This window comes from Neophocaena asiaeorientalis, unplaced genomic scaffold (assembly GCF_003031525.2).
Source record: "Neophocaena asiaeorientalis asiaeorientalis breed wild unplaced genomic scaffold, Neophocaena_asiaeorientalis_V1.1 scaffold523, whole genome shotgun sequence".
Taxonomy (NCBI): domain Eukaryota; kingdom Metazoa; phylum Chordata; class Mammalia; order Artiodactyla; family Phocoenidae; genus Neophocaena; species Neophocaena asiaeorientalis.
This window is the reverse complement of record NW_020175436.1, coordinates 37896-51755: the sequence shown is the minus strand read 5'-3', so window position 1 is coordinate 51755 and position 13860 is coordinate 37896. Positions and strand designations below refer to the sequence as shown.

The window sequence follows — 13860 nt, the reverse complement described above, 5'->3', positions numbered from 1 at the left end:
TGAATTCCAACCAGTTTAGCTTTTTAAAGGTCTAAGAATGATGTTCTTGAGAAGGGAACACAGGTTGGCATCCACTTCGGTCTTGTCTCCATCAGGTATTACTAGTCTAGTGCCCCCTGATTTTCAAGTCCCCCATTACCCTCCATTTCTAAATTCTATTCTCTAATTCCATTCCCATTATTTGTTTCTTCAGCTAAATCAGACTTCACAGGTGAATTTCATTTCTACTCCATAAAGGAGATTAGCCTGAGTCACTTTTCTGTTTGAGATTTTGAAAGAGGTATGCCCCAGTCTTTCAATGTCATATTTTCTTAATTGTCCTTCAACTTTCTCTCATTTTTACCATACATGACCATAAAATGTATTACTATTTTCACATACACACTCCTGTATCCCGTGTGTCGGGTCAAAGAGTGACTCGCACACATGTCCTTTTCCAGTTTGGGCCTGGAGCGCAGCTGTGACTTAGGAACAGTACCATGCTGGGTGCCCTGGGACCCTGATCTCCCTGATCCAGCAAGTCTGAGAGTCAATCAATTTAGATAAAGTAGTAAGATAGACAGGGTAAGTGAACAAAATAGAGTTTAATTTTTCAACTTTTAAAGGCACTGCAATAGAAGAAGAACATCTCTTACCTGAAGAGTTCTTTACAAAACTTTCAGGTGTAATTCCCAATTGCTCCACAGTTACTGTGGAAAAGTTCAAAGGTGATTGAAAAGCATCTGACATGCAACGATTAGGAGTCACTTCAGCTGCAGGCTTGTGAGGAGTTACAAGCTTCCCATTTCCCAAAATGAAAGAGGTATCTTCTGAAACAGACAACATGTAGGGTCTAAACATCATTATCAAGATAAACACCTAAGCCTTAAGTTTCACAAAGAAACAACAGGTCACTACATACCAGCGTTATTAATAGCAGACTCCTTGGTTTCAAGGGGCTTGCTGTCTTTTGAACTATCATCCATCTAAAAAAGAGAGAAGAATGAAAAAAGAAAAATAAGCCCACCTCCAAATTTAATGTGATTTGATCGAGATCCTCTTTCAAGACTGAATTCTAATACAACCTATACTGGCACGAAAACGGATGACAAGAGACTACTTTTGGAGCTCAAATTAAAGAGAAATGGAGGAAACTGCTGTTCGGGATGAAACAAAACAGATCCCATACAATAAAGCCAAGGCTTTCCAACCTTAGCGAACATCAGAATCATCTAGGCTTCTCCGGTTGGAGAAGCGGCTTTGCGGATTCCCAAAAATTCTAATTCAGGAGGTCTGGCTGGGCCCCAGAAATCTGCATTTTAAAAAGCAGGCGGGTGATCCAGTAGAACACACTTCTGAGAAACACGTCGAAGAAACAGCTCTGCGCCACTACTGTCTCGGAACTCCCAAACAGGCCGCTTGCCTTACCTCCCTCTCGGGTTTACTTTGAACACTCCGCCGATGAGTGTCGTGGCTGTCGTGCCTTCTAGACCTCGGCTCTCTGGTCCTGATGGGCTCGCTCAAGAAAGTAACTGTCGGCCGCCAAGCCAGCCGCGGGGGGCTACCTGGTCCCCGGCCGCCGACCCCCAGACCCCACAGCCGGCGTTTCCTATACCCTCCCCTCCGCCCGGCCGCGGCCCGCCGCCCGATTCAAATCGCCGGCCCCGCCTCCTCGGCGTCCCGGCGTTACTCTGAGAATCTCTACGCCCACGCCACTCGCACGTGTGCGCGCGCGCACCGAACTCTCCCAGACCTCTACCTCGCCTTCCCAGGAACAGGAGTGGCTTCGTGGGCTCGGAGAAACACCACCGCTAGCCGCAGTTGACACACTGTCCAGTGAGCTCCACTGCTGACCTGCGTCCCCGGGAACTATTTTCTGTGAGAGCCTCGCGGAGGAATTATCTAGTTAGCCGTTTGGTTCCGTCCCCGGCCTTTCGATTGGATGCTGCGAACTTCGAAAAGAATCATTGAACCAATCCTGACAGAACGACGGGCTGGCTCTTACCCAATCAGCCAGTCCCGACCGCAGCCGTTTCCTCGGTGGGTTGAGCGAGTGGGAGGGGTTAAAGTTGGGAGGCTCTGAGTGGTTGTGGATCACTTCCAGCGCTCTGCCTCTTCCCTCAAGCCCCGCCTCCGTATGCAGATAAGCTCTACCTGGTGTTGGCTATGCGCCTGCTCAGTAACGCTTTGAGCCGCCGTTCGGCTCCAGGTTCAGCTCTGATTGGCTGAGAATCCTTCCCCGTCGGCTAGACTGCAGCCTCTCTTCCCTCCTTCCACCTGGGCTGGGTTAGTTAGAGCCCACCCAGTGCAGGGCGATGATTGGCTGAATTTTGGCCGGCGCTGCCCGCTGATTGGCGGAGCTTAGAGTCAGTCTGGGATAGGTGGGGGAAGGGCCCCAGGCTGACTGAGGAGCCCAGGGGCGGGGTGGGAAGGAGGACCCGCCAACCTTGGGGTGTGGGTAGGAGAGTGCGTGCCTGTGTGTGTGTCTGTGTGTGTGTGTGTGTGTGTGTGTGTGTGTGTCTGTGTGTGTGTCTGTAAGGGAAGGAAGGTGGCGAAGGGAGGAGAGTCCGAGTGGGTGGAGGGAGGGGAAGGGCGGGAAAAGAAAAAGGTGGGAGGAGAGCCAGGTGGGAGGGTGGCGACTCACTCAGGACCCAGTGGGGGCAGCGCGATGAGGCGGGTGACCCTGTTCCTTAACGGCAGCCCCAAGAATGGAAAGGTAAGGGGGTCGGGAGGAGGCGAGGCGGGCCCGGCTGCTGGGGGCGAGGGCAGCGGAGTGCGGAGCGGGCGCACAGGGCTGAGGGCTGAAGTTGGGGAGAGGGGCTGGGAGCGGGGAGGTGGGCGTGCGCCGGGGTGGGGGGCGTCTCCCGCTGCCCCCCACCCCTGGCTACAGAAGGCGCCGGTTCCCACCTTCGTGCTGAGTAATGGTCTGCTCCAGAAAGTGGCCGTAACGACTAAGGCGTGTAAGGTTGATCAGGTGAAAAGAATTTCAACTCTTTCTCTCCGTGGATGAGTAAAACACTCTCCCATCCTAGGGCCAATAGACGGATGGAAAATTGGTGACATTTTCTTGATAGTCCCCCTCCCTCCCCCCCTTTAGGAGCCCCAAGCCCCGCCGCCGTCAAACTTTTGTACTCGCTTTAGTCTTTCGCAGTATTTTAGTTCCGTAGAGGACTAGGACAATAGACCAAAATGGATTGATTGGACATTGCTCTTTGCTGTGTTAGGCCTTTGTTGAGCGTGTGGTGCTAAATATTTTTCCAGCGCTGGAGTAAGCCAACATGAATCCTGTTCCTTCTCAGCCTCTTGCCCCACCCATGAAAGTTCGGCTTCTTTGGAAAATTTGACTGTTTAAGGCAGACGTTTATGGTGTGGCTAAATGACGTTTAGAAATAATTAAGCCTTGTGAGTCTGAGATGAAGATAGATTGGGCTCCCTGTTTCATTAGCCAGAATGGTTTGTTTCCTGCATCTTTTGGAAACATTGCACATTTTTAAATAGCGTAATTGTGCCACGGTTTAAAAAAATGGCTTTCCAGCTACTCTGCAGTTTTGAGTGAACGTGCTGTAAAAATTTGAACCGCACTGTAGTGTGTTGACTATAATGTTGCGTTCTTCTGGTTTTAGAGATTTAATGCTCATATAAAAACAGAACTGGCATAATAAATTCAAGTTCTTGAATTTTCACAAATGCTGCCTCAAAATAGGCTTCCCAAGATTCACATTATTTCTGACCCTTTTAAACTTTTTCTGTACCTGTTTTGTCTGTTGATTACTACTCATAATCTAAAACATATTGTTACGGGAAGAAAGATTTAGTAGATCCAAAGTTACAATTGCAGTAGATCTCTCATTGACCCTTTTATTTAACATCTCTTCTGTTATTCCATGGAAGACAACATGTTTAGACCCAGCCATAAATATTTAACTGTTTCTTCTGAAACTACTGAATTTTGTTCTTGTCAAAAGTTGGCTGGCTTAGTCTTGCCATATTTTTAATAAGGTGGCTTTTTTCTGAAAGCTACTTACTTTTGACTAGGTTAGGTTTTGTTTTGTTTTGTTTTGTTTTTTTGCGGTACGCGGGCCTTGCTGTTGTAGCCTCTCCCGTTGCGGAGCACAGGCTCCAGACGCTCAGGCTCAGCGGCCATGGTTCACGGGCCCAGCCACTCCGCGGCATGTGGGATCTTCCCGGACCGCGGCACGAACCCGTGTCCCCTGCATCGGCAGGCGGACTCCCAACCACTGCGCCACCAGGGAAGCCCTAGGTTAGGTTTTTGGATTTGATTTTATTTGCTTTAAAAATATTTTGCTAGAGAATTGGAAAAAACTCAAATAGTTAAATGTGTTTATGTTACAAAGATTATAAAAACCCAAACTAGAGAATACCAGTATGATTCAATATTAAAAATAAGTCATGCCATAATCCTTGCTACTTAACCGGAAAACATTCTGTGCCAAACTTGTCAGTGTTTCCTCTCCTCTCCCTTAAGCTGATTAAAAAAATAATATTATAATTACTCTTATTTGACCAAAGAGAGCAGAATAATACATAACATGTATTTTCTGTATAAATAGTCACTGTATTTGTCAGGGTTGGCATGATCTTGACATGATTTTTCATGGAGCTGAAACAAAGCACTACAAGGAGATAGAGTTTGGTTTCCTATCCACCGGTTGGAATGTCTGTGTCACTTTCATCATTTCCTTGTTTACCTAGCCTCTGTTTTTGTTTCCTGGCCATAAGAGTAATGCCTGTCTTTTTCAAATAAGTTTCCCTCCTTTAAAGCTTGTTCAGTGGTTGCCAGCCTGGGCCCTGAAGCTTGGGGTTAGGAAGACACAGAGTCACAGCAGGGGACTACATCATAGACTTTTGACTTTTCTGTACATTGAGTAAACATAAGTGTGACTACTAAATGCTTTGAAGAGGGGGCTTCAGTGCTTTCCAGTGCTTTCCAGAGTGAGAGGGTCCACCACAGGGGGCGTGCAAGAGGATCCAGTAGAGTTTAAGAAGAAATATTACACCTTTTATTTATATCTTTTACTTAAAGATATAAAATTATATTAAGACTTGGTTTGTCCAATCTGGAATTGCGGAGCACAGGCTCTGGATGTGCAGGCTCAGCGGCCATGGCTCACGGGCCCAGCCGCTCCGCGGCATGTGGGATCTTCCCGGCCCGGGGCATGAACCCGTGTCCCCTGCATCAGCAGGCGGACTCGCAGCCACTGCGCCACCAGGGAAGCCCGACACAGGTACTTTTAATGACTGAGAATGTCAGCTGGTCTCAGGTCTTCTGAGAGGAGGCCGGACGTTCACATGGGAAAAGCTGACAGTCGCTTCTTCACCGGTTGGTTCCCTTTGGCATATTGTGATATGGTGAAGCTTACGTGTGCCAGGTTAAGATGTGTATTATACCGTTTTCACTAAATTAACCGTCACCAAAATGCCAAGTGGCTTGACAAGATTCCTTCAAATAAGATGCAGATCGAAGACAATACTAACTAGGCAAGCACAAGTAAGCCATGAGAAATGGCAGGGCTGCCACTTCTAATATAAACTCTCAGATTAAAAAAAAAAACAAAAAACAGGGACTTCCGTGGTGGCGCAAAGGGGTTAAGAATCTGCCTGCCAATGCAGGGGACACGGGTTCGAGCCCTGGTCGGGGAAGATCCCACATGCCACGGAGCAACTAAGCCCGTGCGCCACAACTACTGAGCCCACGCGCCTAGAGCCCGTGCTCCACAACAAGAGAAGCCACCGCAATGAGAAGCCCGTGCTCGCTTCAACTAGAGGAAGCCTGCACACAGCAATGAAGATCCAACACAACCCAATAAATAAATAAATAAACAAATTTATAAATGAAAATGCCAATCTTTAAAAAAAAAAAAACAGTGGATTTATAGATCAGAGAAGAGGGCAAAAAGTGCCAAATTTTAAAGAAGACTATTTGAAGTCCTATTTAATAACTGCTATTAACAGTAAATTGCTCCCCAAGTGTATATCGTTCTTTGAGATATTAGCCAATCATAGGATGAGGTCATCTCAATTAGCAAGATATTTCAGAGTACTTTCCAGCACACAAAGACAGTTTCAGATTTTCTTTTTTCTTTTTCTTTTAATGTGTAAAGTCAACCTTGAATTTGGCAGGAGTTCACTAAGCTTAATGATAAATATTTACAGGATTTTTACTGGTTTACTCATCGTCTTGAGTCAGTAAAAGTCCTCTTATCATTTGGGAAATTATATTCTTCCTGACAGTGGTATATACTTTATAAATAAGTAAATAAGTATACAAATGTTTGAGGCCATGCCCAAAAACGTTTTACTTAAGGGGTACATAGTGAAAAACATTTGAAGGCCATATTTCTGAAAAAAAGGGGATCTTTACATTTTAGTTTGTTTAAGTTGCTCCAGAAGAGTCGGGTTTGAACCTTTTCATCCTCTCTCCATATGCCTCAGAATTCCCGTTGTTCTCCTTTTAACATTCTGTGTAATAGTTGGCATCGAGGAATATGAAATGAGAACTTAGATCTCTGAATGTAGTGAGTGGCTTTTGAGCAACCCGATGTAAATTCAAAGTTTCCGTACATCTTGGACATAAGTTGCTTTTTTTTTTTTAAATTGAGAATATTCAATAATGTGCTGTGCCAGTTTTAGGCCTTTTGTATACCTTATTCATTCATTCAGTCAACACTTAGACTGAGTTCTGTCTTTGAGGAGGAACCATGCCAGGCACTGCAGATATAGTGGGATATGAAATAGATCTTAATTCTGTACTGATGTTTACAGTCTTGGTCCCAGACCTGTTTTCTTCTGGCTTTGATATTAGGTCAGAAATGTGTTGTTGGTATTAACAGAGTTTCCAGAGTTGAATTCATTGTGTTGAGTTGAAGAAAGGTGAAAATCTATGTAAAGCTTTGTCTATTGAAATCTAAACATTAATAAGAAACTTGCTCTTCAAGTTTAAACGTTTTTAAAATGTATTTGATACATATAAAAGAATACAATAAAGAATATTAATATGCATAAAATTAAAAGGAAAATAATATAATGAATATCAGTAAACTTACCACACAGCTCAAGAAATAGCATATTATAAAAACTTAATGTGTTTGTCTACTTTCCTATATCCCATGAAGGCAGCCAATTTCATGAATTCTTTTTCAGTAAATAGTTTTGCCACGTATGTATGTGTAAGTAAACTATATGTTTTGTCAGCTTTGGGATATATCATACCCTAAATTGGTATCACATTGTACATAGTCTTTTTGGTTTTGTTTTTGCGGCACTCGGACCTCTCACTGTCGTGGCCTCTCCCATTGCAGAGCACAGGCTCCGGACGCGCAGGCTCAGCGGCCATGGCTCACGGGCCCAGCCGCTCCGCTGCATGTGGGATCTTCCCAGACCGGGGCACGAACCCGTGTCCCCTGCATCGGCAGGCGGACTCTCAACCACTGCGCCACCAGGGAAGCCCTACATAGTCTTTTTGGACATGAGTTTTTCATTCAGTATAATATTTCTAAGATTTCATCTATATTGTCACACATACTGATAGTTTAGTCATTTTCACTGCTTTATAATAATTATACAAAGTATATACAAATACTATCACAGTTTATCCATTCTCCTGTCAGTGGACAGTTGGGTTGTTTATTTTCTTTATATTTTGCCATGAAATTGACCAGTGCTGCCATGAGTATTACTGTATATCCTGGTGCACACACGTGCAAGCATCTTTCTAGGGCAGTGGTTTGCAAACTTTAGCATGCGTTGGAATCACCTGGAGGAATTGAGCAACTATTGCTGGGCCTCATTCCCCAGAGCTTTAGATTCACTAGGTCTGGGGTGAGGCTAGGAGTTTGAATATCTAATCTACTTCCAGGTGATCCTAATGGTGCTGGTCTAGAGACCCCACTTTTGAGAACCACTGCTCTAGGATATATATGGAAGTTGTAATTATTGGGTATTAAGGTATGTGAATATTTAATTTTTTAAAATAATGGCAAATTGTTTTTGAAAGTCATTGTGGTAATTTATATCTCACCAGCATTGCATAAACCCTCTCATTGATACATATCCTCTTCAACATTTGCTGTTGTCAGACTTTAAAATTTTTAAATATTTTAATATTTGTCTTCTTGATGTAGTCATCTTTTTTAGGAATAAAATAATGTTAATTTTTGAAATGTATAAACTAAAAGTGTAGGCAGAGTAAATAGATTCTACATTTAGTTATTGTGATTGGTGGGTCGGTTGGGTAAATTGGCCTGCATAAATTCAATGATTATTTATTGATTGTGTATTATGTAATAGTTATGGTGGGCATTTTTTAAAAACATGTTTTAAATACATGTGCAGGTTTTAGCTTTTAAATTTGAATAACATAGATTACAATTTGAAAACAGTGTTTAAAGACAGATTAAAACTTCATTAAACTGATATGTCCTGGTAGGCACAGTGTACCGTTTACTTTCCCAATTGGTGGATAGCTTTCACTTGTCGTGGGATCTGAAATTTAGAAAGAATTAAGTTAAATAGTAGTATAACATAGTGGCCATAAACTTTATTTATTTATTTTTTGGCCATAAACTTTAATAGACATGCTTCTCAGTTTATTCCATAGAATGCTTCCATTCTAAGTACAGTGCTTAGGTTATTAAAATGGATAATCACAGTGGCATGGAAACTTCAAGTCCACACTAGGAAGTAGAACACACGTGAAGCAAATAGCCGTTGTAAGCGTGATCATTTTATAAATGCTTGGCCTCTCTGAGGACTAAAGTCAGCTTAGTAAATAACGGCTAGAGCTCACATCCATGATATACAAGATTTCCAATGTTGCTTTTTCCCAGCAGAGTTGATATATAATGAAGGGTACATGTGCCAATCTGTTTGAGACTTTCTCACAAACTTAAAATCTTTTACAGGTATATCACATTTTAAAATCTGATATTCTCATTAAGATTTAAAATATTATGTCTGCAGTCTTATTTGTGAGTTATTTGTTAGTATGCTCAAGAGAGTCAGCTAAAGTGATCTTGTTGAAAACATGCTAAAAATGCCTTTCAAATGAAAAACAAGTATGTTGGCCCAACTTAAGGTAAATTTTCAGATTTTCAATGCTATAAGATTCTTTGCAGTAATTTCAGTGCTGTTTTCTCTAATTGATGGCCCTTTGGTTATTTCATTTAAAGAAAAGTTTCCATTACCAGATTACTTGTCAACTGCTAAAATAATTCTTATTTGTAAATCTAGTATCTAGAGCTATGGAAACCCTAAGTTAAAACTTTTTTCCTTTATTGCATAAATAATAGAAGTTCATTGTAACAAATCTGGAGGACAAAACAAAAGCTCATAAGTGAACCTTAATTCTATCCAAAGATAGCCACTTTTCATACTCATATGAACTATATGAACATCACTTTAGAATTGCATTTCTACTGTGTACTTTGTTTTTTAACTTAATGTCAGTGGAAGAGACAAATATAACTGACTCACACACAGAAAAGGCATGTCCTCGTTCAACACTCTGAAAGCAATGAAAATTTCATCTGATATTCAAGAAACATTTATCAGAGACCTGCTATAAACCAGACACTGTGACACTTAAGAGGATCCTTTTTAAACTGGCTGCAGGTCTTTTCTGGATGTTAGAGATTTGGGTAGTACAGGGAGGTACTTCATTGCTGCTCATCAGCATTACAAGGGATTATTGGTTACCTAAAATCACTGAATGAATAACCACTTTTTACAAATTAAAAATTTATTATTAAACCTTTACAGTCTAGATAGGAAGTCAGGTTAGAAAATATTTGAGGTAATGATAAATTGTGTTCAATACTATGTGAGGGCTTATTTAAGTAATAATAAAATAAATATGAACTCAATTTGTATCTAGAATGTGCTCCTTAGTATTACAGCCTACAAGGAAACACCTGTTGTACTTTGATTGCCCTGAAATTGCCAAACTGTGTGATGTGTGGCTTTTTTGTTTTTAATCTTATAATCAAATTTGACTTCAATGGGGAGAAAAGAAAGATGGTAACTACTCAACCTTCCATACAAAACAACAGGGTTTGAGTTGGACTCTACCACTTGGTTACTGTGAGTTGCTATGACATGGTCAAGCCTAACAGAATTAAAATAGTTGTTTCCTTGTTCCTGACTTTCTTCTGCTCTTTGAAGCAGCAGTGTCTAATAGAACGCTCTGTGAGGAAGGAAATAACTCCATATCTGCGCTGTGCAATATGGTAACCACTAGCCATTGTGGCTGTTGAGCAGTTCATACATGACTGTTGTAACTGATGAACTGACTTAATTAATAGCAATACATTAAAACTTAAATAGCCTCTTGTAGCTAGTGGCTTCCAAATTGGACAGCGCGGCTTTCGAACATGGCAGGTGGCCTGTATTTTCATTAGGAAACAACTGACCCACAGGAAAAATCAAGTCAATCGAATGGAAGTAGAGAACAGTTTAATTTGATGGGGGTTTTTTTGTTCGTCAATCGAATGGAAGTAGAGAACAGTTTAATTTGATGGGGTTTTTTTTGTTCTTTTGTTTTTTTTTTTTTGTGGTACGCGGGCCTCTCACTGTTGTGGCCTCTCCCGTTGCGGAGCACAGGCTCCGGACGCACAGGCTCAGCGGCCATGGCTCACGGTCCCAGCCGCTCCGCGGCATGTGGGATCTTCCCGGACTGGGGCACGAACCCGTGTCCCCTGCATCGGCAGGCGGACTCTCAACCACTGCGCCACCAGGGAAGCCCAATGTGATGTATTTTTGAAAAATAAGTTAGGTAAAGTGGTATGCTCAAATATTGAAATTCAGGAGCGTAATATAGAGAGATACATAGAATTTCCAACCATTTTATGATGCTTGAGGGAGAGAAGTGAAAAGAAATGGGGTGGAGAAAGTTAATGTTAGGGCAAGGAGCTGATAATGTCAGGCGAAAGAAAACCATGTGAAGCTATACAAGAAGCAAAGAGCCAAGCGACCAAAGCAAATGCAGAACACCTTTTACAGTCTGGGAACAGTGAGGGGAGAGTAAGAAGATCCTCCTTTCTAACAACAGCATTCTTGTCATAGTTGCTATTATACTAAGAATTTTCTAAATCTTTCTCCTCTGGAACTCGTATCTGCAATAATGGTTAGAATTCCAGGCTCTGTTACAAAGGTGAAAAATGATAGGAAATACGGGGGGACATGTTCTTCAAGCTTCAGTCATTTATGGCAGTGTCTGCTGGGTGTAAGACACTCTGCCAGGTGCTTTGTGCTGTTATCTTTTTTATCATGTGGTAAAATATACACAACATAAAAGTTACCCTTTTAGCCATTTTAAGTGTACATTTCGTTGGCATTAAGTACATTCATGTGTGTAACCTCACCACTTTTCATTTCCAAAACTTTTTCATCATCCCAAACAGGAACTCTGTACCCATTAGGCAGTAATTCTCCATTACCCCTTCTGCCCCATAACCTCCTTTCTTCTACTTTCTTTTTTTCTTTTTACATCTTTATTGGAGTATAATTGCTTTACAATGGTGTGTTAGTTTCTGCTTTATAACAAAGTGAATAGTGAATCAGTTATACTTCTACTTTCTATCTCTATGAATTTGCCTGTTCTAAGTACCTATACAAGTGGAATCACATGATATTTGTCCTTTTTCATGTCTGGCTAATTTCACTTAGCATAATGTTTTCAGGATTCATGCGTGTTGTAGCATGTATCAGAATCGTATTCTTTTTTAGAGCTGAATGATATTCCATTGTATGGATATGCCACATTTTGTTTATCCATTCACACGTTTATGAGCACTTGGGTCGTGCATTATCTTTAATAATCCATGAAGTTCCCTTTAAACTCTGCTTGCCTACCCCTCTTCCCCAAAATGCCCCAGCTTGCAACACTTCTCACAGGTCATGATCCAAGAGAAAAAGAGTTGGAATCTCTGTACTCTGCTGTTGAAACACTACACACTCCTATTGGCAAACAACTGGCTCCACACTTGACTGTTCATTTACTTAACGAAAAATTCACTGTCTGCTGTTCTCCAGTGACCAGTGAACAAAGGACTAGCCCCGGTTCCATTTCATATGGCATCTTTATCCAGTATCCTGTGGGAAGTCAGCTGGCTGCTCCTGCTTCAGGTTCATCTCCTCACCCTCTTTTTTATTCATAATTTTCAGAGATCTGACTGATAATGATACAACTATACACAGTTACAGTTATGGCTGGAGCAAAGAATTCACTACATGTACAGAGTCTCTACCCCCTACCTAAGCAACTGCATGTATGTTGCACAAGTGTCAGACTGCCTGATTTAAAGCAGGACGGAGCAATTCATTGTAACCCAGGTCTACGCTGTACTTAGAATGTTAGCCAAAATTTGGCTTTTATACAGTATATAAATAGTTATTGAAGTTAAATGAGGTGGGAAGTCGTTAACTGTTCATATGGTCATTGACATGGTAAATGTTATAATAAACAGTAAATTTTTCCTGTTTAAAAAAGTAAACCATTCCTGTAAGAAAGGAATAATGTAAAAGCAACATCTTAAAGACTTAATAGGTCTCAGGCACTTTGGGAAGCTCTTATCATGCATTAACTCATTTCATCCTTGTGACGACCTTCTGATACAGGTGTAACTGTTCTCCTCATTGCCAGTTAGAGCCACAGAAGCATAAAGAGGTGAAATAATTTGTCTTGAGCTGACAGCTAGAAAATGCCAGAATCTAAAGTCAAGTGCAAGTCTCTTTTGTATCAGAACTGGAGCACTGTTTAACATACTGTAAGATTGTAGTTTGTTTTTAGCGACAATTTCTCTAGTCTTGGATTTCAGCAGTGTTAGGCACTAAGTAAATATTTCAGTCATAAAAGAAAAAGAGAAACTTTTAAGAGCCTCTCAAAATCTCTTTTTATATGATAATCTGATTTTTTAGACCTGTTTATAGTATGGTGGTTTTTAATTTGTGAGTGACGAAATTGATTACGTAAGTTGTTCAAATTAATCTGGTGTGTTTACAGGTGGTCGCTGTATATGGAACTTTATCTGATTTGCTTTCTGTGGCCAGCAATAAACTCGGCATAAAAGCCACCAGTGTGTATAATGGGAAAGGTGGACTGATTGATGATATTGCTTTGATCAGGTAACCTTCACCTTTTTATAAGCCGTCTACAGTGTGCCCTCAGCTTCTTGGTGCTATGCTGTTTCCCTTAAGCAGTATTTAATCACTGTTAAGAATGCAGGATTTTGGCAAATGATTGCCTAGAATTTGCTCTTTGGAATTTTAGTAACTTGCACTTATGATGCATTGATCAGATAGAAAACCCTGAATACATTCCAATATACTCATAGTCTTTCTGCAGAGTTCACATATGGCTATGAGGAATCTCTACGTTACTAGAAACAGATCTAATAAGACATGAATTTTTAATACTAGAAACTTAATTGATCTCTTTTATATGCTACTGCTTATTGTTCAGTTCATTTCCTAAGAATGCTTTGAATTTTATCAGCGTTTACAGAGACCTACTTTGGTGAAAACTTGCTAAATAAGATAGCATTTTAACTAGAGTTAACTCACCAGTGATCCACCACAGTAGTGGTTTTGGTTTGTTTGTTTGTTTGGGGTTTTGTTTTTTTAAGTATGCCAGGCATATTTTAAAACCAATGTCCAGTTCACCTCATTCCATCCTCTTGGTATCATAGAATTTTGGAGCAGGAGGGGGCTCAAAGAAGATGGAATGGGAACACAAACTGAGTACTGACTCTGTGCCAGTTAAGTTGTATTTGCTTTGCCCAAGTTACCTCATTTAATCGGCAAAGCATGGACTTTTTATTTATTTTTTTGGCTGCAAGGCATGTGGGATCTTAGTTCCCTGACCAG

General features: G+C 41.3%; 2 protein-coding genes across 2 annotated transcripts in view; one reads left to right on the top strand and one right to left on the bottom strand.

Moving 5' to 3' along the window:
• The window catches only part of CDCA2 (cell division cycle associated 2), a 50072-nt gene extending 48584 nt beyond the window's left edge, over nucleotides 1-1488 (bottom strand). The window contains exons 1-3 of the mRNA XM_024767739.1: nucleotides 1408-1488; nucleotides 902-965; nucleotides 636-809 (exon numbers count right to left, since the gene is read on the bottom strand). Coding sequence (XP_024623507.1) covers nucleotides 636-809; nucleotides 902-965 — 238 coding nt within the window. The 5' untranslated portion in view covers nucleotides 1408-1488. The remainder of the gene's footprint in view (nucleotides 1-635; nucleotides 810-901; nucleotides 966-1407) is intronic.
• A 1023-nt stretch (nucleotides 1489-2511) lies between these two features.
• LOC112415009 (BTB/POZ domain-containing protein KCTD9) overlaps nucleotides 2512-13860 on the top strand; it is a gene marked incomplete at its 3' end in the record, with an annotated part of 28567 nt that continues 17218 nt past the window's right edge. Inside the window, exons 1-2 of the mRNA XM_024767766.1 lie at nucleotides 2512-2695; nucleotides 12998-13119. Coding sequence (XP_024623534.1) covers nucleotides 2648-2695; nucleotides 12998-13119 — 170 coding nt within the window. The remainder of the gene's footprint in view (nucleotides 2696-12997; nucleotides 13120-13860) is intronic.